Raw genomic sequence first — 26,772 nt, forward strand, 5'->3', positions numbered from 1 at the left:
AAGGGTTTTCCCCATAGCGTCAGGTATCAATGCAATGCAAGTGAACTGTTATCGATAGGTCACTAGAATTGTGCTATTTAAAAAAAATATAGCTGAGTATTATACATATTTGTTGGTAAACTACACGTTTCAAATTGAAATTAATATTAAAATGCACTGTACTATATAATATGTACATTTAATAAAAAATGGAATCAGTTTGAAAATGATGGTGAATACTATATCAATTACGTATCAGCTGTCATCTCATCAATGTGGTAACCACTGATACTGGCAAACTGTTATTTATTGCACTGATCTGAGTACATTCTTAGTAGTTAAAAATAGTTTTCTTTGCAGAGTAAAATAAAAAGTAAACAGAGTAAAGGTTGTTTTATCACCAAACTTAAGAACATTGGCTTTATAGTTCTGCAGAGGTGGAATATTTATGTTTTCACAAGATGAATTATAGACTAAAAATACATAAAATTATGTAAAGGTACCTCGTATATTTTGTACTTTTGTGGTTGTTCACAGTCGTCGGTGAAAAAAAAAAGAAAGAAAAAAAGAAATGAAAAAAAGGCAGGCTTCTTTGGAAATTCTTTCAACCCTGCAGAAAAACAGTGATGACATTCAAGATGTCATAACAACATTTGCCAGCAGGTGGCCATGATTTAACAACTGTTGTGCCATTATTTTGCTGACTCTTGATTACAACATTTTATACTATTGTTTGTTAATAATTTATGTTTGTTCACAATCTCTCAGGTATTTTCTGATAAGATCAGATAACAAGGCTCAGCTCGAGGACAGGCATTGTGAGTGCAAGTAAGTAAGCCTTCTTATTTTGTTCTCATGTAACTGTAATGTATTTTCAATATAATAAATTAAATGAAAATTTGCTACTATTTGAAAACTATAATTTGAACAGCAGCTTCTCAGGAGCTTCGGCCATGACAGCTCCATCTTCAACACTGAAGAAGTGCAAAATACCTTCAAAAAGAAGGGTGGACATGGAGGTGTATGTAAGCGACAAATCAAAACCACTTCCTGAGTTCTTTGAGAAGATGGAGCAGCTGAAAGTTGCAGTTGAAAAAAGTGAATTTGTAAATGTAATGTTAAATTCATTTAGAGCCTATTTTTAAATACATTCACTTTTATTTGAAATACGTTTGATGTAGATGAGGAAGGAATAGAAAGGCTAGACTTTGGAATAGATTTATCCCGCAGTAAATGACCAGTTTACAGATTCGATCGTCCATTCATTATCTTTATTGTCGACCCGGTAAATTACAACGTCATTTTCATGGAAAAAATTGTCAACCCAGTGGAAAAGCAATGACATGACATTCAAAATATCACAAGTGACATTAAATAGCCATTATTTATCAAATTGTTTTGCTGACCTTCTGGAGTTTGTACAAATGATGAGCACAGCTATTGCTTAAAAGTGTATGCTAGCATATTACTGTCTACATAAAGTCAGAATATGTAAACACTGTAAATCATTTAATAAAGACTTATGTATACAGGTTGAATTGCCTTATACTGAAATGCCCTTTGAAAAAGGCACATAAAATAAACTCATTTTTATGTTTCAGGTGTCTCATGTTGTTTGTCTGTAAATGTTTTTACATGTACACAAAACATCTGGTAGGTTTGATATCAGTGAAGACGGGACACTATTTGAGCTGATATAAATATTTATTTCCTCTTTATATATTCAATCTTTACATGCATGTCAGGCATCTCAGTAGCTGAAAAAGTTTCAGTGGACCAATGTTTTTTTTGTGTGGAAAACTGTAGGTCATGTCAAAGTTAGCATCCCCACAATTACTGTCTAATAGAACAGACAGTTGTTAGAGCAGGCACTAGACCTAAAGCATTTCTAATTTTAAGTGGCTTTGCTTTGCTTTAATGCAACATTGATAGACTGACGACACTGTCGCAGTTTTTGACTAGAAGATTCAAAGGTACAAGATATAGAGGAACCTGAAGGGATCCCCTGCAGAAATGACAGAAAATTCTGTACAGAAACTGGCTACTGTTGGCAGGTTTCCTGAGAAACAACAGCGAGCGACACGCTCTAGAATCAAACTATATCACGTCACCGTTAGTGATTTAGATCAGAGAATCCTGGCCTGTACACAATAGCAGCTATATACAGTGTGTTACGCTGCGAATCAGGTCTTTTTTGGCTGGGTTTGATTTAAAAAATCCAATTTCATATGTGTTTATGTTCCATAAATGAACCAGAACTGCACACTGACTTTCTTCATTTTTACACAGCTTCAAATCATGCATAGTAGGACCATTCTGATTATACAGAGGCTACATAATATCATTTAGGGTTAATCTTGTGAGCACAATTATAAAAAAATAGTAAAACCACCATTGGTATTTTAAAAAATACAGTCACAGACAAATTTGGTAGAAGAAAACATAAAATATGCTAATTGTATAATTTACGTTGCTCCTCAAGGGGCTTCATCTTCCACGTCCATTCTAAATATGACTAGTGTTTGCAGGCAAGGTATGTTCAAACGAGTAATTCTATAAACAAGATTCCTTTCCATTGCACAGTATTCACAATATACTACAGAAGACGTCATAACAGAACTCAGCAATGACCTGATATTAAGTGAGTCTTGAGCCGGTATCAAGAACACGTTCAAGCTTTTTGAGAGCACAGAGGACGCCCAGTCCCTTGTATTTATAGCGGACATTACTATCAAACAGGTCTAGAAGACTTAAGGAAAGAGACACGAACTGTGCATGATTATATAGGATGGGTGTAACTCTTCGTCAGAAATCCCATGCAATGTTTTACACATCTGCCATTACACTGAAAGGTTCTAGAGCGCAGTGTCCTGGTCCAAAGGGGCTGGTCTTCAGAAAGGATGCTTGTGTACGTGTGAATCAATTTAACAAAGCAAATTATTTCTGACAGTGTTTCAATGCATTCTGTTTCAGCTCGCTCACGGATAGAGGCTGCCATCTTGTATTTGACAGCACACAAAAAAAAGAAAAACTGCCCTCAAATGTCCATACGAACCACGATGCAAGAGCAAATGACCTTCGTGACCTTGCCTGAATGGATCAGATGAGGAAAGCACACAATTGTGAATTCATGCGTGTTGTTTTTTTTGTGCGTGACGCGATGCGTCCTCTGAGTTCTCGCATTTAGTTGTAACTCTTCTGCAGGTGAAGATGAAAGGTGGAGTCATCGAACAGTGGATTCTTCACTTCCATTTCCCCGGTCTGGAAAGAAAAAGAAACGTTCAAACACCACGTCACTATGGGAGTCCTCATACTGCAGCATTGTGGGTGACATATACTACCATCCATTACACCTGCAGGAGGCATGATTCATGATAGTGTTAGTGAAGATCTCTCTCATACGCAAACACAACAAACATAAGCCGTTTTTACACCGTCGGGCCAAAGCGTACTCTGCTTAACCGTTCCATTCCGTGCCGATCCGGCCCAGCCGGTATGGATAACGGCCGATCTTTGGAATGTAATTTTGCTTCAAGTGTAATTTTGTGTGTTTACAGACAATATGAGATGTCAATAGCGACTGTTATGGAGGATGATCAGATATTTCTTTTAGTTTCATCATTCATTCAGCTACAGAGAAACTGGTAGCCAGGCAACAGACAAGAGACCGATCCTGAGTTGCGACGTCACTATACGCATTCTACCAGCACGGTAGAAATACAAACCTTCCTTACTGTTCTTAGAACCGTTCGGCCTGAAGGTTGAAAAGCGGCTATAGATGCAATCTGTCACACATTAAGAATAATTAAGCATTGCTCTCTTACTGGGGCAAGTCCAGGGCACTCATACACAGTGAAGTCTCCATCTTCATTTTCCTCATCCGAAGTGGCTCCCGACTCTGGAATCTTGGAATCACTCCGCTGTCTGCATGAGGATAACAAGACACAGAAGCCATGCCACTAAGTTGTGAATAAAATTGTAAATAATACCATTTATTTTATTTTATTTTACCTATTCAGTCCTACCTATTTTTAAAATATACACATAAAATAACAACAACAACAAAAATTGTTTCTTTATTATTTGTTAAATTATATTTTCCATTTTATTTCTTTACAAGAAAGTTGGGCGTGTATGATTTATAATATTACAATGGTTTATAAGCCTACATGTGTTAAATGATTGTGGTATAGAAGTATTGTTTTCTGCTTTCAAATTTAGATGGAGTAGATGAAGAACATATATATTGTCCAACCATTCAAAAGTTTGGGGACGTTAAGAATTTTTTATATTTTTGAAAAAAGTCTCTTATGCTCATCAAGGTTGCAATTGTTGGTTCACAAATACAGTTAAAACACCAACATTGTGAAATATTATTACTAATATTAATAACAACTTCTATTTTAAATATATTTTTAATTTAAATTTATTCTTGTGATGGCAAGGATGAATTTTCAGCAGGCATTACTCCAGTCTTCAGTGTCACATGATCATTCAGAAATCATTCTTATATGTTGTATTTGGTGCTTACGTAACATTTCTTATTAACTTTATTATCATTCTCTAAAACAGGCAAGCTGAGTATTGGTGGGAAATGTTGATAGGCAGTTAATGAGACAGAAGTTTATTAATGCTATTTGCTGACTACTCACTTGAGTGACATCATTTGCTGCTTCTGAAGCTGAAAGTGGTACATCTGGGCACTCTGGGCAAGTGTTTTATCTCCAGTCTAATATTAGAATAATAGAAGAGCGTGTGAACAATAAGACACATGCCTGGATGTCACTTTGTTTTTTATGTGTACATATGCTCTACTCACCATGCCACTATCATAAGAATTTGGACCCATCAACCCAAAAGCAGGATAATCGACCTTCTGGGCCAGACGATTGCCTCTCTGCATCCTAAGAAGAAAGATGACAGCGTCAGTTGCAAGAGTTCATCAACTCAACCATTCAAAAGCTTGGAGTCATTTTGTGTTGTTAAAAGAAGTGTCTTATATTCACCAAGGCTGCAATTATTAGATTTAAAATACTGTAAACTGTTTGAGATTCACACACTTAACTGTAACTGTTTTCTATTTTAATATATTTTTTAAAATGCAATTTATTCTTGTGATGGCAAAGCTGAATTTGTCTTTTTTCCCCTTTTTGTCACGTGATCCTTCAGAAACAATTTTAATATGCTGATTTAGTGTTCAAGAAACATTTCTTCTTATTATCAAAGTTGAAAACAGTCAAGCTGCTTATTTTGTGGATACGTGATACATTGTGGAAACCGTGAGCATTTATTAGGAATAGAAAACTTTATTAACATTATAAATGTCTTTACTGTCATTTCTGATCAATTTATTGCATCCTTGCTGAATAAAAGTAGCAATTTCTTTTAAAAAAATGTGAACGGTAGTGTATAGGCTAATGCACTAAAATGTACATTAGAGCTGTACAATCTTTCTCTTACAGGTTTTTTAAGTTCATTACTGAGAAAGTCCAAAATATAAGTCAGACTGGCATGTAAATCATGCAAAATCTCACCTGACCCAACACACTCCTGTCAAGACCATAGCTACAGAGCCCACCATGAGAAACACACCCAAAAATACTAAAGGAGAAAAAACAAAAAGGAGTATGTCATGAAAAAGGTATAGAAGGAAAAGGAAGGTCCACAAACTCTTATATCTTTATAAACATCAACAAACAAGATATAACTCACTGATGAAGGAGTGGTCCTCAGAGGGGTACGGGATGATAAAGGGGGCGCTGTGCACAGGAGCGTGTGAGGCTGGGCTGGTGGTGGAGGAGGCAGTGGTCAGGACACTTGTCAGAGGCTGTTCTGATGTAGCAGAGGTAGAAGATGCTTCTGCTCTGTGATGACTGCTCGGCCAGGAATCTTCAGGGACTTTGGGAGCAGCTGGAGAGGGGGCTGAAGAACATAAGGAAAATACAAAAAGAAAAACTGTCAAGTCTGAATGGAAAGTACTGAATTAACAATGTTCAAGAAAGTATGGAAGCCTTGTTTCCGCAACAGAATACAAAAAATAAAACAGGTAATTAATAATCAGGATTTTTTGGCGGAAACACCCGTCCATAAGAAATACCTCAAATTTAGATAAGAGGGTGCCAAATTATGGCAGCACTCTTTTAAAGGGACAGTTTACCAAAACAATTCATTTTGTTATTTTCTCACCGTAATTTTGTTGTAATCGACATGATATTATTTTTCTGTGAGACACAAAAGGTGACATTTTATGTACCTTTTTTTCCCATACAAAAGAGTCCGCAGCTGTCAAGCTCCAAAATAGAGAAAAATAAAGACCATACATGTAGACGTACATAAATATTATCTTTTGAAGCCATACAATAGATTTTTGTGAGGAATAGAGCAAAAATAAAGTCATTATTCACTGATAATCTTCACCAAATATTTATTTTCTTTTCTTTTATTTATTTATTCGGGACAGTGCACATTAATGAACAATCTTACACTTCTGTACAGACTGTAAATGAGCCAGATTATAGCATAGATGCTAATTTTCATCTGTAGTCCCGAGGCTTTTAGATGATTCATGGCAGACCTGACATGACATCATCAGCACCAAACACCATTACTTCTCGTGTGTGTGACGTGAACTGCAGTGTGTCAGTTTGAATATAAAGACTGAAATTTGTTCCTCACAGAAAGCTTTTGTATGGATTCAGAAAATCTGGAATATAGTGCACAAGTAATATGGACCTGACAGTCATGTTCGCTGTCTGAGCTTGTATGTCCTTTGTCCTTTTATGTTTCACAGAAGAAAGTAAGTCATACAGGTTTGGAATGACATGAGGGTGAGTAAATGATAACATAATTTTCATTTTTGGGTGAACTATCCCACTGATCCCCCCTTGAATAGTGGGATCCACATGTCTTACCTAAGTGCTTCATCTCTGATTCTCTGTGTCTGCTGATGATGGAGGACAGAATGTCTATCTCTTCATCCAGCTCTGGGAGATGGTTGACCTTGGCTGCTTGGGAAAGAAAGAGTGAAAGAGAAACATGAGAGTCACAAAGGGAGAGAGAGGGAGGATGAAGAGAAAGAATAATGGAAAATTTGCAGTACTTACACTAGCATTCAAAAGTTTGGGTCTGTAATTTTCTAATGTTTTTGAAAGAAGTCTCTTATGCTCTCCAAGGCTGTATTTATTTGATCAACAGTGAAAACAGTAATATTATAAAATATTATGGTTATTAATAATATAATATATAATATATTAACGGTTTTCGGTTTTAAAATATAATATATTTCAGTGAATGCAAAACTCATTCTAATATGCTGATTTACTGCTATCAATGTTGAAAACAGTTGTGCTGATTAATATTTTTATGGAAGTATTTTTTTGTGAAATAGAAATCTTTTGTAACATTAAAAATTTATTTACTGTCACTTTTTTCAATTGAATGCAACCTTACTGAATAATAATAAATAAATAAAAATTACAGACCCCAAACTTTCGAACGCACATTGAACAGTGTCCATATAGCCTACTTCCAAGTTATGTTAGAGTTAAAGCTGTTGCTCTGAGCTAGAAAACAGTAACAGGTCAGTTACAGAACTAACTAAAGTGGCAACTTCTGATAAGGTAAATTTAATAATAATGCACCAAGGAATATGCCATCTTGGCATAGTTTGTATTCCATTGGGTGGAATGTGTATGCTGTACTCATAGCACACATATTTATGTGCATTTAAAAATTATTCATCGTGACACAAACCAAAAATGTGTGTGCTTAAGTGTTTATGAGCTTGTGTAATATCGTGTTAGCTGCGTGTGCATGTGTGTGTGTATACTGCAGTGTGTGTACTGTAGGTGGATTTGGTCAGTTGGTTTGTTGTGTGGTGCTGCTATGCGTATGTGGGCAGTAGGGCGTACAGGCAGGGGCAGGGAGAGATAGGGGGAGGGGACTCCACAGATTCATGAATGAAATCCGTCACCACAGCAACAACTGGGAAAGTGCCAAGAGCAACAACTTCACAAGCAGAATAAGAGAAATGACAGATTGAGTGTTTGAGAGAGAGAGAGGGTGTGTATGTGTTTGTGTATGTGAGAGAGAAAAAGATGCTTAAGCCAACCATGAATGTTCTATTCTTACCAGAGCGAGATAAATTTACTTAATAGTGTCAGATTATATATTTTCCACTCCAAATAACATGGAAAAAAACAGCTTTAGTTTGACGTGGACTACACATTTAAGGGATGCATTTTTGTCTAGTGACCTTGGAATTTCATTAATAGGCCTATACAGACTAGATAATCTGCATTTCAAATAGAAAGCTCCAAAAGTGTATACTTGCATAATTAAATGCATTAACAAGCACATAATTAAACACATAAATTAAAAAAAACTACACTAATAAAACTGAAATCAGCCACTTGCTTTTTACAGAAAAGCCTCTAAACTGAACTCTATGTTCTATGTAAATAGTGAATCATACAATTATTTATTGAATGCAACATAACTGAAGAACTATGTGCAATTAGAGCTCTTAGTAAGTTAAAAGACAGTATCTAGGTTTCCATCCAAACGTAAAGCAAATCTTTTCAAAGTTTGCAAAAACTATATATATATATATATATATATATATACATATATATATAAAAAGGTATAAGGTGCATTTCCATCAAGTTGTTCTAGCAGATGACGATGGTATTGGTAACCTAGTAATCAACATTAAATAAAACACCATCAGTGGAAACAGACGATTAGTCTCGTGGGTTTAAAGTTCACTTTGTCAGAATTTATTCTGTAAATGCATTTCCATCAACCATTATTCACATTTACCCTTTTTCGCAAAAGTCAAAAACCACCTCAAGTGAGCGTAAAAACTTTTTTGTTAATTAAGGGATTTTTCCCTCTAAACTTGGCGTTTCCATCACTCGTTTCTGATGCGATACTTCAAAATGCGCATTAAAACAGGGTGATGGAAACATTGCTATTGGGTCTCATAGCTGTCACCATTATGTTCAGTTTAGCTTTGGTTTCGTTTTTATGGGTTTTTAGTTTGTCATTTATTGTTACCTCTTTCCTTTGTTCTAGTTTCCCGCCATTTATCAGTTGTCATGGACTTACATTTAATGAGCACATCTGTCTGCATTTGGTTCATCATTTAAGTTCCTCATTAGTTCTCAGGCTTTGTCTGGTATTGTTGTGTTTTACATGCTGTTACGCTGATCATTCTCTTCTGTGGATTACTTGTTTCTGTTTTATTTAATAAATACTTTATGTTATTGAACTTTTTCGGATCCGTCTTCCTCATCGTTGGACCAGACTGTGACACTAGCCATGTGTACTCCTGTACGGCTGTATTTGTATGTAAACCCGTGTGTGGACGTATTGACACAGGAATCATGATTAATCAGTAATTGCATATTTATGAGAGTCCTAATTCACTAATTGCGTAAAAGTATTCCCACTTATTTGAAAAGGTTTTCATGTCCCTCATTGTAATGTCAATGACTATTCTGTGAAGGATCACTAACCAGCAGTTAGTAAATTGCATATCACACGCTCTAATCATCACCATATAAGGGCTTCCCGCACAACCTCTCTTGTACAGCCATTCCTCACTCACTTCCTGAGATCAAACATGGCAAAATCTTTGAGTAAGGTCAAGTGTGTGAATCTCAAAGCCAGCTGAAACAAAAAAACACTTAACCTTAGTGCACCTATCCCAGATCAAGATACAATAGACATGATTTTTGTTATTCTAAAATAAGAATAATTACTTATTTGATTTGTAATAAATAATAATAATAATATTTATAAAAAAAAAACACATCTAAGTATATAAATAAAATAAATTCAGTTTAACCCATTCTTTAAGAGCACCAGGACGTTTGCAAACCCGTACATGTGGTTTGAGTCGGTTTTAAGTTTTATTTCATTTTTTATTTAATACATTTATAATTAACTCTTTCCCTGCCATCGGTTTGTAAAAAAGGCGTTTTTGGCCATTTTCACAAACATTTCATGGCCCCCAGAATATTTTGTTGTATGAATATCTGAACATGCGATATATCACAAGAAAGACCCTCTGCTTTAAAAAAAAAAAAATCTGTTTTTATTCTTGCTTAATGCATTCTTCTTCTTTTTTTACACTGGAACGTGGGTACGTTTTATAAAAAAAGAAAGAAAAAGGCAACATTGAGAATTGAGAAAATCCCGTTTTCTGGATCTGATTCAGTACGATGATCAAAACATAGATGGAGTAGATCGAGTCCATAAACACCGCCAAAGCTTGCACAGTCCTATAGCACTTCCTGGGTCGGCATTCCTTTCGAGTAACATAAGGCCATTTTGATTTATATGCTGTTTATTGTTATTTTCATATGCATCTGCTTACATATGAGATCGCTAGTTTCTGCTGCTTTTTTGCCTGTGTTTTGATCTGGAGATATTGTACTCGTTCAGGAGATGCATAATAGCGCCCCCTACACATTATAACAGTGATAACATGGAAAGCCGTAAAAACATGTCATTGGCTGGGAAGCGTTTTCTCATAAATGACTAGTTAACCTGTCAATGGCAGGGAAAGAGTTAAGATGCAAATTTATAGATCAATCATCAATTGATGTGAAACCATGCACACACAAGTTTTGAAATAATCAAAATGTCTGTGCATAAAACACGATTAGAAAAGGAGACCCAAAGGCTTTGGCATAAGCCAAAGAGCAACAGGGTCTCTGAAAAATATGTGATGCCTCTAAGGTCTTCTAAATAAACTTTAAAAAAGAAAGAGAGAGTTAAAAGAGGGAGAAGGAAAGGGTGCTGTTCATGCTCCTGCCTGTTGAGTGCTATCGATTAGGTGTCAACAGCACTGACCTCCTACGGCAACACTGGAAAATTACTGATCGATAATCCTCAAGGCTGTGGTCAAAATTAACTTTTTTTTTGCTACAAACCGGAAGCTGAAAACGAAAATGAAACACTTGGGGATATTTACATCTAAAGGCTGCTTGTTGGTATGGTTAAAGCTAAGTGGGTTTACACAAGCATTTGTCAATTCCTACCACTGCAGTGTAGAAAGAGACTGGCTGAGGTATTTCACTAGCCCCCCTCCTCCCTGTTGCATTCTGCAGCAATGTGTGGGTGGAAAAGGGGGAGAGGGAAGCCAGACTGGAAGGTTGCAAGGAGTGAGAGGTCTTCCACTGCAGTTCAATGCATATGCATATGCAAAAGCTATTGATGGAGAAGCCTAAAAATGCTTCCTTACATTTTGAACCACTACGTATCAGATCAGCACTGTAGCAGTCTTGAAAACAACTTGCAGTGATTTTTTCAGTCAAAGATATTTTCCAACACAAACCCTGTAAACCCTGTGCAGTAATACTCTGTAAAATCACGAAAGACTGTCTAAATACCAATATGGCGGCATAAGTCTCACCTTCTAAAGAAAAAAGCCAATCGCAAATTGGTAAAGCCACTGCATTAGAAGTTCTGGTTTGCATAGAAACCGTCAGTGTGCTTAAACATTGTGCTTGGGAATGCACATGCACATGGGCCAACCTGAAGTATACGCATTTTTAACGCTATTTGAGCATAATAAACTACATTCACGGGACATTTAATGTCAGATTTGGTTGCTGATTTGTAATGTTATCTAAATGTGACTTAGGCAAGCAGTTTTTTTCAGATTTCTGTTTTTCCCTATCCATAAAAGTTGGTCTTGCATGCTTCCCGGAGCTGTTGAAAATACGGCTGCCAAGTGAACTGACTTGAAAGATACTTTTTGTACGACTCAGTCTGATGTTGACAGTACTCACCAGAGTGATTTCTTCTCCTGACCACACACTTCCCTCGTTTGTTCTCCATGAATGGGTCTAGGCATGGGCCGCAATGTGAAGAACCAGGCTGGCAGAAGTGCCGTCGCTCCCGGGCACAGTCCAGACTCCGAGGACAATGTCCCACAACTAAGACAGAAAAGATAAAGACCCATGAATGACCCACTCCGCTTTCCGTTGAGGTTCTGTTGACCTTGTTGGGTTTTTTTGTGATATTTTGTGATAATTGCCTAACATGAATGACCAATATTTTTCCACTGACCACAGTGACCTGACTGCTGCTTAAATATAAAGTCTATTGAGACATTTATTTATCCGACTTTTGTAAGAGGCAGCAGGAATCTATGACTGCAAAATAATAATAATAATAATAATAAAAAATAATAATAATAATAATAAAAAAAATATATATATATATATTGCTTTACCTTATCTTAAAATTATATAAAAAAAGATGCCAGTGGATTAACAAAATTCTCTTGACTCTCTCAGTTAGTATGTCTATTTTCGAAATGCCCCAAAGCAATCCAGCTGCAGCTTAAGTGATCCTCAAATATTAGACACAACATTGTTTGGCATCCACTGATACAACAAGAACATGTCAAGGCTCTTCGTCACACAGAATAATTGGATGAACAACTAACAGTAATCAGCCTGCTCATGTTAGCATATCTTTCTTTGAGCTAGTCTATTGTGTCTTGTTAATGTTATGAAGGAGAGCTTAAGAATAAAACAGCAGTGCTAAGTGGGCACTGCAGCTGAGGGCAGAACTGGGGCAGCAGGTTAAAGTGCAGAGGAGATCCAACACCCACAAGTATCAGATTATGTCAGAAAACAACAAAGTAGTCGTGTTGTGTGTCTCCCACTGTTTGTCAGCAGGGATCCATACTGAACAAATGTTCATTATAACACCAAAAGTGTTTTATCATTCTAACAAACAATGTTGGTGGAGCTTGTAATGGTACACACAACTCAGCTGTTCATTCTTTTGTTGGTATTCAGCAGGGAGATATGAATAATAAATAATCATTATATTCATCCTTCATCAAATATTAACAGCAAATCTTTTATTTAAAGTTTCTCATCCACATTTACTGTAGTTCTGACACTGAATTCTGAATGCTTGAGCTGCGTTCAAACCCAAACATGTTCAGTGTGAATTGTGAACAGCCCCCAAAACAGGTCTCAAGCGAAAGGGGAAACTGGTCGAAAATATAAACAGATGCGTAAACTTTAACAGATGCACAAACACAAACTGACATTTAAAAACAGCAGCAAGTGTGCAGCACATTTTGATATTTAATCATGTTGAATGTAAACATGGACGGATGGCGATATCTACGGATGTGTGATGAGATACACATAGAGAAATGTATGTAGAAATGCGACTGCTCCTCAAACTCCCTGAAGTCTATGGGAAGCATAATGCATTTAACTTTAAATGTAGTTGAAAGTTCCATTGACATTTAGATTTCCTAATTGTGAACTGACATAACATAAATCAAATAATAATAAAAAAAACAAATGAAACATTTAATTTTCCAGTAAAAATGCATTTTATTGGCAGTTTAAAAATGCTTCCCGATTTGAAACAAATTGCATGCATGCATTTTTGCCCTATTATTTACACAGATAGTGAGAGCCTAACACAATACATTGAGCACAGATGAATTTATATCAAAATCAGCTTGAGAATAGCCCATTATGTTCTGTTTTATGCACGTCAAGGTGTGATTATTTTTTGCTGTTTTTGCCTTTATTGTGATAGGACAGTGAGTAGACAGGAAGTGAAGTGGGAGGGAGAGAGAGAGAGAGAGAGAGGGGGGGGGGACAGGATCGGGAAAGGTCCAAGAGCTGGGACTCAAACTAGGTCACCCAAAGTGCAACGGCGCTATATGTCTGTGCTCTGCCCACGAGGCTATCGGCGCCAAACAATATTTGAAAAATATATTTTTAGGAACCGATTTCAGGCATTTACCAGGCAAACAAATGGAACAAATTTTTTAATCAGCTTTAGCATTTTTGCCATTGTCAGATGAAGATGGACACTTCAGTTATTTTGCTATCCTAACTATTCCTGTTCTTCTTACCATTTTATGAATACAATAAAAGCAATTCACAGTCATGTGTTACAGTGATTTTAACATTGCATGCATTGCATTGCATGTTGTGCCTATTAGAACACTTTATATATGCATAGTAAAATCATTGTAATGCAGCCTCAAGTGGCTTATTTCTTTATTGAGTTCTAATTCTGAAAGCCTTTGCCACTGAAACCTTGGCTGCTGTTTCCATAACAACAGCTATGGCAACAGAGTAAGTGTGACATAATCAGGTGTGAGTCACTGCCAATGCAGTAGCTGAAAAGGGGGCGGAGACGAACTCTTCCGAACCAGAGCGAGTCAGGGGAGAGATTCAAGAAAACTGACCAAACAATTGAGAAGATGTTATAAAAATAGTATTATTTAAAAAAAATAATGAAGCTCAAAAGAGTGCAGTATTAAAGAACTGTGCATCATGCCTAGATGTATTTATTGACTGTCTCATTAATAGTCATTATTTATAATAAAAGCTTTACTGACCACATCGTTTTCAGACTCATCTATAAATCTGTCTCACATTATTAAACGCTATTGATTACAAATTCTCAAAACAACAGTCATTGCCTTGCAATTTGCTTTTTACTGGAACTGCACATTAAGTGCGTAAATGTGAAGAAGTGACTCATTAAACCTATAAAGCATCAGCAGTGATGGTTTTTACCAGAATCCCACATTGTCACTGTGCTGGAGGTGATGCAGAGATGGACATGAGGGTTTAAAGCCGAACTTCTCTCTGTTGTTTGTCAGATCTTAATCTCATTAACAGAGGGGCATCAGGTTTTTTATTCGACAGTCTCTCAATCACACATACAGACACATTTATCTACACTGTTGCACAAACACATTTTACTGCTCTTTATCACTCTTGAACACAACAATCCATTTGTCTAAAAATCCCTAGCTATCAATTTAACATGATAAGAAATCATCACTTCCTCGAATGAGATGGAGATGACTATCAAACATGCATCTGCATGTTACCATCTTAATCAAACCATGTGACTGAAGGATACTATAGATACAAACTCACACTGTTTTGACAGTCTTGAGCGGTGCAAGTTGCGCCTCAAAAATAAACATGGAAAAAAAAGTTTTCATTCCATCCAGCTGTTTATGAACAGAATAGCACATCCTTTAAACCACTCATTATACAGGGCTTTCATAATACAGATGAGCTAATTAGTCTTTCAGACAACCAACTGACTAGTTAATATTTAAAATATGTAGATACTAAGTCCAGATAAGAAGTTCTGTTGGAATTTTGTAAGAATGTGATTAGAAGCGAAGCGAAATAGATCCACAGTAATCTGTGTTGCAAGCAAATCTAATACATACTTCCAAGCACACACACACACACACACGCACGCACACACACACATCACTGCTATGGAGCACCACTATCATCTCTCACTCCATCCTGCTCCTGCCAACAAAGGCCAAAGCGGCTCCGCTGAGGGTGGAAAGTGTCAGCGTCTGGCCATGGTTCAGACATGCCTCAAGGTGACCCAGTCATGCTGGTTTTGCTTCAGATTAAAGATTTAACTCATCCAGAACAGACTGAAACAGACTGAAAATATCTCTGACAGAAGGACAATATGAGGCCGAGCTGTTTGTGGCATATTGATTTTAACACCACATGTACTCTATATTTTCGCTGTATCTTCGCACTGAAGGCTCAAAAGACATAAAACTTCAGCATGACTCTGCAGGGTTGAGACTTTGAGACATTGAAAAGTCATGTGATCGCGGTTGGTGTCCACAGTCGCTTTTCCAATGACATACGACTCGCACTGACAGTCCGCATCCGATCTGTCCGCTTACATGGCAGACGCAAATGCACGTATCCAATTCATATCCGATTTATTTCCGCATATGAATGCTTTTTTTTTTTATCTGCTTACACGCTCGTGGGTCATATCTGATCTGTGCTACATCATGGGAGGAAAAAATGGGGTCACCTGAACCATGTAATGTAAATGTGGCCAAAGAGGTACATCTAGTTTGAGAATGAAGGTAAAGATCTGTCAAGAATAAAATATAACCATTTAACCACATGATAAATATTACAATATAAAAAATTAAAATTAAATAAAATTAATGAGAGCAGAGTGTTTTTGTGAGCTTCAGCGTGTCACTTGCTATTTATACAGAACTCATTCTCTGTGGGTCCTCAGAATAAGTGGACAAACTGAATGAAGTTGCTATCCATCAGTGAACAATAAATAGAGTCCTATGATGCATTGATGCTGCACATTTACATGTCTATTAGTTGCTTGTCATATATGTCTTACTACTTGGCCTGCGGTGTTTTAAAGATACCTTATGCATGTTTGTCTATTTAGGGTGGTCCGACAAATCCATGAATGCTTCATACAGTTGCAACACATCTACGTACATCTCTTTTATATTGCCGCTATTTTTCCAGTGAACTTCAGCTGACATTCTTGTGAATTATCATTCGCCTAGCAACACCATTCAGTGAACAGTGAACACAACAGAAAAAGGAATGATGTTTTTATTCATGCCAGGCTAAGAAAGTCTTTCAAAACTGTACACTTGCTTCTCAATGCGTTTGAAAAACATGGCAAACTATGTTGAGGTACAGTGGACTGCATGCTGTCACTCTCAAGAACTTTGTGTTTTATGTGACATGACAGGCTGACTGAGGAGGGCACAGAGAGAAAAACACAGCTGCGGGGTAGAGTTTCTCTTTTTTGGAGGTGTTGAGCGCCTTGAATTCTCTCATCGTGAAATGTCCCAAAAATAAACTTATTTTTGAAATGTTAAAAATAATATAACAGCGAGTAAATAAACAGTCCAATTGATGACTCATAAGAGCACTGGGCAAATCTAATCCAGTCACTTCTCATCATTTATGTATTTTCCCTGTTTCCACTTGATGTTTTATGCTAATGTTAATCCTTTTCCCTGCAAACTGTTAAAGAATTAAAATCACATACTGAAGGAATGGTTAAAGTACTGTACAGAAAAGTGAAGAAAAAAAAACATGTATCGAGAAAAAAGGATGGGATGTTACACATTACAATTACAAAGTCTGTTATGTTCATCAAGGCAGCATTTATTTGATCAAAAATAAAGTAAAAACAATTAAAATAACTGTTTTCTATTTTAAAACATTTTAAAAGGTAATTTATTCCTGTGATGGCAAAGCTGAATTATCAGCATCATTACGCCTGTATTCATGTTCACATGATCCTTCAGAAATCATTCTAATATGCTGATTTGGTTCTCAAGTAACATTTCTCCTTGAACTGTTGTGCTGCTTAATATATTTGTGGAAACCACAATTTTTGTTGTTGTTCAGGATTCTTTGAACCGAATTTAATTGAAACAGAAATCTTTTGTAACATTATGTCTTTACTGACACTTTTGATCAATTAAATGCATACTTGCTGAATAAAAAAGTAATTATATTTCTTAAAAAAAAAAAAAAACGTATGTTTAAATTCCTTATGATATGAAAAGTTGAACTTGAATGTTGACTGAGCATTTCAACAGAATTTCAAAAATAAGTACTGATTCAAATAAATTTCAAACACTTTTCATGTCATTGGTTGAGCCTGCCCCCTCAGATTGTTCGTACAAAAATAGCATTCTTTCATCAGCTGCTGTCGCAATGAACTGTGAATAACATAAAAAATTTAAATGAAATCTTCCTTTTTAGCCACCTCACATTCTTACATCACCATCTGCTTCCTGGCCTCAAATTGGTGCTCATGTATGAATACATTTGTCTTGTTCAGGGCAGAATTTAGGTGGCCAGTCTTGTCTCTAAATTAGTAATGAGATGAAATCCATTGTGTCAATTAGAGGGGAAATTAAATTATCCAATTAATCAATAATGTTCAGTAAAACATGACATTTGCATCATTGTATGTATTACTGACTCAATAAGAGAGCACCAATATGGGATTAAAGAAAAAAGTGAATTTATGAACAATGCAAAACAACTATCTCTCTCTGTCCTTGACTAAGCTTAATATAGAATATGTTCACAAGGAAATATGGACTGCAGAGACCGCTAGACCATCGTGGTTCAAACCAGGAGACAGTGTATTCTCAGGTGAGCATGACCTTACACGACACATGTGCAGCACTTCAGCCTCTCTACAGACACTGTATTGATCCTTCAAAAAGGAGCCAGACAGATTTCACACATGCACTGCACTGCATCAAATCATTTCTAAGGGTGCCGGTCGGCCTGTCGGGTGGTGTATGTCACTGAGAACATCTGACTTAAGCACAGATAGAAAGATGTTTAATAAAATTTTCAATTATAAAAAATGTATTCAATGGTGTCAATAGTCAATGACCATGTTTGTGACTTGTGGCATGCTGGGAGAAACCAATTGTAAATATTACCCTGCCAAGCATGCTGCTATGGTCCGTTTCAGAGTGTGAGCTGCTGTTAACCCATATTTAGCGAAGAATAGGTATTTTTTAAATACTCAAACATGTAGCAATTTGGCAAATGGCAATTTTGCTGCATTGGGTCTCTGAAAGTTAAAAGAGAGAAAACAGAAAAAGACAAGCAAAAACAAATAATACAGAAAGCAGAGCACAAAGAAATTTAAGCGCGCAAGAGAGGAGAGAACAGAGAAAAAAGAGAGAATAATAACATCTGAGATAATAACATCTGAGAGTGAAAGAAAGCAGCGTAAGACGAGAGACAGCTTGAAAATATTCATGAAGGATGATTTCTATGTGCAACTCGAGTGGCAGCTGTAACCTTTGTGTTTCAATAACACATCTCTCTATTGTGCCCCTTTATTACATCGAAAGAATGCAGCGAGGGTGACAGAACAACTGAATTATTATACCAGACATCACTCCTGTTGTTAAAATATACACAAAGATTATAGAAAATGAGAGAAAGACGCTGAACTTGATGACAGATCTCTTAACTCTCACAGTTTTTTGGAGTCAATTTTAGGTTTTAGGCATCTGCTTTAAAGTGAGATTAAAATGACAGAACAATTTGAAGTCTCACACGCAAGCACACGAGGATTACAGTCAAGCCGACGCGCTGCTTAAAACATCTCACCCTGTTTCACGGCAGCTTAGGTCTGACGTGACTGTGCTCTGCAGGCATTAAATCAGAGTATTTTGCACAGGAGGCAACATCAACAAAAAGCATCAGGAAGACAGACTCAGACAGAAATAACTTAATTTAATGTCTTTAATGGCTTAAATAAAGGCCTTGAGTCACGTGTCAATTCTAAAATGCATTTCATACACTGTAAAATTGTGTATGATAGACACATAGTACAGATAAAATGAACCCTAGAACAAAATTAGCCCTTATGCAAATGATTTAGCATGTGACCCTGGATCACAAAGCCTGTCACAAGTCACAAGGGTATATTTGTGGCAATAGCTAACAATATATTGTATAGGTCAAAATTCTCGATTTTTCTTTTATGGCAAAAATCATTAGGATATTAAGTAAAGATCATGTTCCATGAAGATATTTTGTAAATTTCCTACCATAAATATATCAAACATTTATTTTTGTGAGTGAATGCAGCAGAATCACGAACATAAATGTCAACTCTAAAGGCAATTTTCTCAATGTTTCGATTTTTTTGCACCCTCAGATTCCAGATTTTCAAATAGTTGTATCTCGACCAAATATTGCCCTACCCTAACAAACCATACATCAATGGAATGTATCAAATTGAATAAAAATCAAATTTATAAAGTCTCAAATTTCAAAAAATTGACCCATGTGACTGGTTTTGTGGTCCAGGGTCACATATTAATAATAACATTTTTTTTTAATATAATTTAGTGAGGTTTACGTGTAAAACAAGAAAAACTATGGGGTAGGAAAATTTAATGTAATGAATTTTCTACAATGGAATTTTGATTCTCAAGTATATTAATCTTGTTTTAAATATGTTTAGTTTAAATATTTATACTGTGAAAATAGTCAGATATTCTAGCCCTTAAAATCCTTATCTAGAACTGGCAGTCACCTATATATATATATATATATATATATATATATATATATATATTCTTTTCATCCCTATCTCTTGCAATAGCAACATCTATACCCTTTCTCTCTGCATACGAATGATCTATATTATCTCTCTGTGGTTGGATAACAGCCTCTATACAAGTTCTCTGAAAGAAGAACCATTTGCAGTGCTCATTTTTGAAGGTTACTTAAACATTCTCATTAGATGGTCAATTATCGACTTCACAGCTCCTATATAGTGTGAGCAAAGCCCTGGCAACCTCCAAAAGCCTTCATAAAATGGCCTTGCTTCTGGTTAAATATCATCCACCATGGTCAAATCACTTTATGCAGCTTAAGCTCTCAGCTCTCTTCTTTCATCTTTTTTTGACAGATTGTTTGCTGGTGATGTGTTGACTAAGCCTAAATACTGCAACACAAAAAAGATAGTGTCTCCTGCTACAGGTTTACATGTATCAGGTTAAAAAAAAATAATAATAATTTTCTCATAATATGCATTTAATATCACCTCATTTCTCAAAAATTCTCAAATGATTAGTTTGAAGCAATTCTAAGATTCAGTCTCCCTAACCCCTCCTACTATGCTCTGATTGGTCAGATGGCTTAGTCTGTTGTGATTGGTCTACCGGGTAAAGACATTAGCCAAGCACAAACATTTATCATTACTCCAAGTAAGACAATCTGCATTATTTGACACAATTGCAGATAATAGTGGCCCACAGCTGATTAGCAGAACTATTTGAGTAAGAGAGTAATACTGTACTGGGTTTACACAACATAACACACAAAACTACGTATTTAATACACTCAATAGAAAATATAAAAATCAATTATTCATCATACTTACAGGTTGTGATTCTGAGAAGCAAGTTGGTTCAAATAAACTTATATGTACAAATAAATCTTTCATGGACAAGCGTTTTGCGAATCCTGCTTTGAACTCGCCGAGATTTACAAAGCAGTCGTCAGTAAAATGACAGGAAAGGTTGGGATTATAGTGCTGTGGTATCACTGTAAAAAATTAATTCTAACCACTGATTATTCACATCCTCATCCTTTGGAAGTGAAAATACATATTTGCTGTCACAGCTCAGAACACAGCATCTTCTCGACACAAAACACTGTTTGAAGGGCGGGTCAAAGTAGACGTTGTTCGTGGACAGGCAATGAAGACCATAGGTGGTATTATGCAAATGTTTTACTACGTTACGTTTGCAGGTAACGGAAGTAAGACTAGAACTCCGGACGACTCGTTTAGGTGGTTCAGAGTCGATTCTTACTTTTGAGAGACAATAACTTTATTTATCGTGCACTTTCGACTTTACAACTTTGCAGACCGTTTACATTCACAGACAGTTATATTACACACTGCATGAAAGATAATATTCGAAAAAGAAATAGGTGAATTTTGGCATCACAACATCGTAATGTACAGATTGAAAAACGGATTCATTCTGAGATTAGCTAGAGATTACGTATAACAATGTTATTAAACTATTAGTCTTGACAATAATTATAAGGGGAAATGAGCATGCACAATAGCAACAGCAGATATATATATATTCAATATCAACTGATACAAATAAGAAAAGAAAACTGTTATCAGATGAAAACCAATATATTACATTTATATACTCCTAATAGTATGTTACTACTGAATGATTATTTTATACCATGGTACTCCAATTTTCCGCAAAGAATACCACCGCATTAGTTCAAAACAACATGTAATACAATGGTACTTTTTTGGTGGTGTATTCTGCTGCAAAAAAATTAAATAAATAAATAAATACACAAGAATTAAATATGTACAAGTTATGAATTGGTCTTGCAGAGTGAACAAAAGACTTTTGTTGTTCAGTTTTTCCTTGAGTTGAAAGTGTCTTTGGCCCAATAGGTTTGGGGGACTCTAGTGACCGTCATGTTCTACATTCTTATTGTTCTTATTTATAGCCCAGACCTGAGTGGCAGAAGAGGTGTCTGGAGTTCCTAACTGCTGATTGCCAGTTTCCATTACACAACAACAAAGTGTTAAAGAGGAGCCCCTGGGTGAGCAGTATGACGCTATCGGACATTAACGCAAAATCTTTGATTGGGACACAAAGAGACACGTCTCAAACTGGAGAGGAACGACTGTCATTTAGCCTATAGGCATGACATCAAAACTAAATATGAGTGCACCCATTTCCCAAAATGGACACAAATGTGGATGACAGGGGTTCCATATCTATCCCACTTGCGTCAGAGAGCAGATCAGTTGTTCTTTCATCCTGCATCATTAACATTTATTACATCTCATTATTGAGTTTTGATTGTTTTTTTCAAACAGCAGAATATTTCATTCAAATCAAAGACAGATTCAAACAGAATCTAAGCCTGAACTCCTTTAAAAGGGTCCTTTAGTCGCTGAATGTGAGCGAACACATTCTTGTACAGTATAGTCCAATTATGACTTTAACAAACACTTGCAGTGCACATGTGTACAGAGGAAGCAAAATATACAACATACATCCTCTCTATGTGGCTGTTTTGAGCTATATGAATACCCAGTGACCGTTAACCCAAGACACCGGTCTGGCATCACGACGCACGTCAATGGCACGAATGAAACGTGTCTTACCTGCCATTGCAGCGCTGACGGCGACTGTTGTGATGAGGAAAGCCTCGGTGAGTAGCGAGGCCCACGGTCGGCTCAGTGATCGCATCCTTACGAACAGTACAACGGCCCGGGGGATCCGGGGTTTATCATTCCCCCGTCCCACAGTTTTGGGAAACCTGTGCCTGTAATTTCTGTACAATGACACTCAAATATGTAGTGGTCAGGATATATTTACGGTGCGCGGGATCATCCAGTGCTGCGCATCCACCGCTGATGCTGATGCTGGTGCCCGCCCGTGCGCTGCGTGACGGAGAAATGATGATGAGATCTCTCTCTGAGCGAGCGAGTGAGCGAGCGAGCGGGGAAAATACCCGAGCTTGAGCGCTCAGCCTACGCAGAACAATGTCGTCATCACGTCTGGATATTTTTTCGGTTCCATCAAAAATAAAGAATTGTCATTATAACAGGCGCATGTTGGGGATAATAACATTGTGGGGGGATAACGCCAAAGGCAAGAGTTGACGTTCATTTGTGTTAATTAAAGCGAAATGTTAAAATGTTACAACATTCTCAGGTTATATGTCAAGCAGCTGATCATTTTCAATATAGATATAAAATGTATTTACAAATGTGTGTGTGTGTGTATATAGCCTATTAAATGTTTTGGAAAGTTTGGAAACATTACTATTTTTAACTTTTTTGAAAAAAAAGTCTCTTATACTCATCAAGCCTGCATTTATTTGATAAAAAATACAGAAAAAACAGCAATATTGTGAAATTGTATTAAAATTTTAAATAATGGTCTTCTATTTGAATATACTTTAAAATATAATTTATTTCTGTGATGCGAAGCTCAATTTTCATCAGCCACCAGTCTTAATTGTCACATGATCCTTCAGAAATCATCTAATATGCTAATTTGATACTCGGTTATTATTATCAATGGTGGAAACAGTTGTGCTGCTTAATATTTTTTTTGGATCCAGTGATACATTTTTCAGGATTCATGAACGAATCGTATTTTTTTCCGAATCGTTCCCTTTGAAGTTGATTCAAATGTATCACTATTAAGTTCATCCCTACGCGCTCAGGTAACAAAACAAGCGCTTGCACTGCCGCCTGGTGGTGTGACACATAGCGACATCATGCCACATTTTCGTATGTTTTATTCATTCTTCTACAAAGTTGCTACATTCAACACTATTCACTTTCAGCAAACAACAACAACAAACATAAACTGTCAGTGATTATGTAATTATTGTTTATTTTCCAAAAGATAACGATGAAACAAACAAAAAAACAAAACAAAAAAAAGAAGGATTTGTGCAGGATACAAAAAAAGGTTAAGATACAGTATAGTACCACGTGCTGTAACTAATAAATAAAAATATCCAATTGCGTTCATTAAAATTTAAAGCAGTTGACATTTCATAGATAAAACTGTACTTTAAAAACAGCAAGAAAGAGAATAGGAAGCTGTTGTGGCCAGATATATAGAAAACACATTTTGCACATCAATAATTTGCTTGTCATTTCAATTTGAAATACAAATACTTAACATAACTTTCTGGTTCCCTAACAGTGGCGTTGTACTGATGTGAATATGAATTGGATGGTACTCATTTCCTGGATTCCCCTTTTCAAAAGTGACCTGTACAGAAATCAAAGCATCATAACATGACACATATCTCCACTAGGACCCACAACCTTTACGCAGTATCCTCTGCATTATCTAAAGATACTACAGTGCATGTGTGATTCAGAAGATACTGACATGCAATTACCAAAAAAAAAAAGAAAAAAAAAAAAGGGAAAAGCACCATAAGGAAAATGCCTTATATGGTCAGTTGTACTAGTTTGAACTGGTAAAGGAGGAAAAAAAAAATGCAGCCACTTCTGTAAATAACAAATGATGGCAGTGTTTAAGAAAATAATGCTTACTGTACCAGCTGCACCAATGTAAGCAACACTTAAACTAGAAGCAGCTTGTTTGGCGTTCCAGCAACAAGGTAAGTGCACAAAACTCAGACTTCCTTGTGTCATTTTCAAAAAATTAAGCATAAAACAGACCTCTGCATCAAAATGATGAAGAAAAAAATCAGTTTCTTTATACTGTAGTTTGAATTCTGGCAAGGCAGGTACTGTATCACAAGCAATAAGCATCAGATGTGACAAATTTAAATAAGGCACCATTGAGGCATCAAAAGCATCATGCTTCTGTAGTCTGTTATTCTGCACCACACAAAAATGAAAAGCTACTAAAATAGCAACTGATATTTCTAATCAAAGTGGATATCATATTTATGAACAGAAAGATGAAGACATTTTGACCAAAGGTGTGTTTATATAACCGAGCCCAGCTCTGAGAGTGACATTTTTTTAAGTGCAAAAACTGTGACAGTGCACACGTAAAAAGACAAGGACGTTAAAATAGACAATAAATGTCTATACAGTCAAGAGTAGTGGGACGTAAGTGTTTACAGACAAAAAAAAAAAAGCTCCTGTCACTCATTCAAAAGTCTTTTAAGAGCAGTGGGTGATACATTTACTCACTGTTTACAGGCACAAACACAATAAATGAATAGAGTTATGAGATATTTCACTGGTGATCCATATGTGCACTTTCTCCCTTCCCAGTGTCCTCAACCGTTTCGGAGTCACTGCACTCCTCCTTTGCCGTCTGATGCTCCTCCCCTTCTGCTTCATTAGCGGGCAACTGGAATCCGCTGTCACCCTGCTGTGATGAAGCGATGGTTTTTTCCATGTGGGAGTCTTGAGTGCTTGCCGTAATGTGATTTTCCTGTTGTTCCGATGCCGACATGACTTCCACTTCCCTTACTGGTGAATCCAAAGGCTTCTGATCTGTGCTTGAAGGTGTATCTTTGTTTGTGTCTGCTTGGTTTAGTCGTGCCCCTTCTTGGCAATTATGGGCGGCATCTACCTCCTCAGCTGCAGATTCCTCTTTTGAGGATGATGACTCTGCAGCTTTCTGTGTCCTGAGCTCATGTTCCTCTTCCTGTACTGCGTTCTTGATTTCCTGTATGGCACAGTCTACGGCTGACTTGCTCTCTGTGTCCAGCAGTGACTTTTCTGTTGTGCTTTCTTCCTCTTTTAGTGTACTTCTGTTTGTTGGCGGTTTCTCCTCAACCGCATTTCTGTTCACATCCTCTTTGGTTCCGTTGGGCACTTGCCTCTCTGACTTTTGGGATAATGAGGCATCTGAACGTACCTCCGTCTCCTCCTCTGGAATGTTCTCCACGGCGGGCACTTCCAGGCACGACTCATTGGGCAGCATTGAGGGGGTGCCTTCCAGCTGGATCATGGAGACCACCTGCTTCATTCTGCGCCTCTTCTGAGCCTCATGATCTCCTGCGCTCTCTCCATCCGCCTCCTCTTGGCCTCCTCCGTACTCCTCAGCCCAGTCGATAGGAGGGTTCTCCCCCAGCAGGAGAAGGTTAGGGTCGCTGTTGGTCAAAACGATGCTGTCTCGGTACAGGTTGTGTCTCCTCTGGACGGCTGCTTCCTTCACAGCTGGAAACAGAAGAAATGTTGATAAGACCACGCATGCTTGCATAAAGGTACTATGTGAAAGTTTGTGAGATCTTAGGTAGGAGGATATGATTTGATTTCTATGATTTGATTCCTTTTATGTACCTTTGATTTGATTATGATTTTTTTCTAAACGGATTTTATTGTGAATGATTCATCTGTGCACATTTTAGTTCTTTTTATTAAAATGTCAGAATCGTTCGATGGTGACGTTACAGTATGCTGGACTTTTCCAGAAGGCCCCTCTAAAATATCACCATGATCAAAACTTTTCTGAAAAGCCTGATGTACATCATCTTCTAAATGCCTTCTGCACTCAAGTAAAAGCCCTTTTAGTGTAATTCCTTCATGGTACACGTGTCTTTTTGCTGTGAAATCTCTAAAGATTTTTATGAATTAAACGTAACTTTATAATATAAAATATTTCATTGGTAATATTTCAAGATAAATGTTTACTTGACTGAAGTAACTTAGGTTTACTTCATTATCATATTTTTTAACGATTTGGGGAAATCATGTTAAAATGTAAACATCAAATATGATCCATCAGGTTTATGAGGAACGTTTATTGTATTGCAATGAAAACAACAGAGCTTTGATCATAAAACTAAGCATTTAAATATTAAATATCATAATACATCTTACCAAGATATTACAGGGAGTTATAGAGTGACAACTGATATTTATGACTTTATGCAAGCAGTCTGCTATACTTTTCTC

At 36.7% G+C, this 26,772-nt stretch overlaps 2 protein-coding genes across 4 annotated transcripts in view; both read right to left on the reverse strand.

The window, feature by feature from the left end:
- Positions 1–1,664: 1,664 nt before the first annotated feature.
- Positions 1,665–22,855, reverse strand: npdc1b (neural proliferation, differentiation and control, 1b). 2 transcript variants are annotated; one of them, XM_084115689.1, is made up of 9 exons: positions 22,525–22,855; positions 11,781–11,927; positions 6,891–6,983; positions 5,692–5,901; positions 5,514–5,580; positions 4,799–4,883; positions 4,632–4,708; positions 3,804–3,903; positions 1,665–3,240 (listed from the first exon to the last, which is right to left on the reverse strand). In XM_084115689.1, the coding sequence occupies exons 1-9, from the start codon at positions 22,607–22,609 to the stop codon at positions 3,163–3,165; spliced, it is 942 nt and encodes a 313-aa protein (XP_083971815.1). In that variant the 5' UTR covers positions 22,610–22,855; the 3' UTR covers positions 1,665–3,162. The 2 variants fall into 2 exon arrangements, with proteins under 2 accessions (XP_083971815.1, XP_083971814.1); XM_084115688.1 differs by having other exon boundaries at positions 6,891–6,986; positions 22,525–22,851.
- Positions 22,856–23,747: 892 nt separating this feature from the next.
- The window catches only part of niban2b (niban apoptosis regulator 2b), a 28,366-nt gene continuing 25,341 nt past the window's right edge, over positions 23,748–26,772 (reverse strand). For both annotated transcript variants that reach the window (XM_084115425.1, XM_084115426.1), the window contains one exon: positions 23,748–26,034. In XM_084115425.1, the coding sequence (XP_083971551.1) occupies positions 25,103–26,034 (932 nt within the window). In that variant the 3' untranslated portion in view covers positions 23,748–25,102. The remainder of the gene's footprint in view (positions 26,035–26,772) is intronic.

The sequence above is a fragment of the Abramis brama genome (genome assembly GCF_963993115.1).
Source record: "Abramis brama genome assembly, chromosome: 5".
Lineage (NCBI taxonomy): Eukaryota > Metazoa > Chordata > Actinopteri > Cypriniformes > Leuciscidae > Abramis > Abramis brama.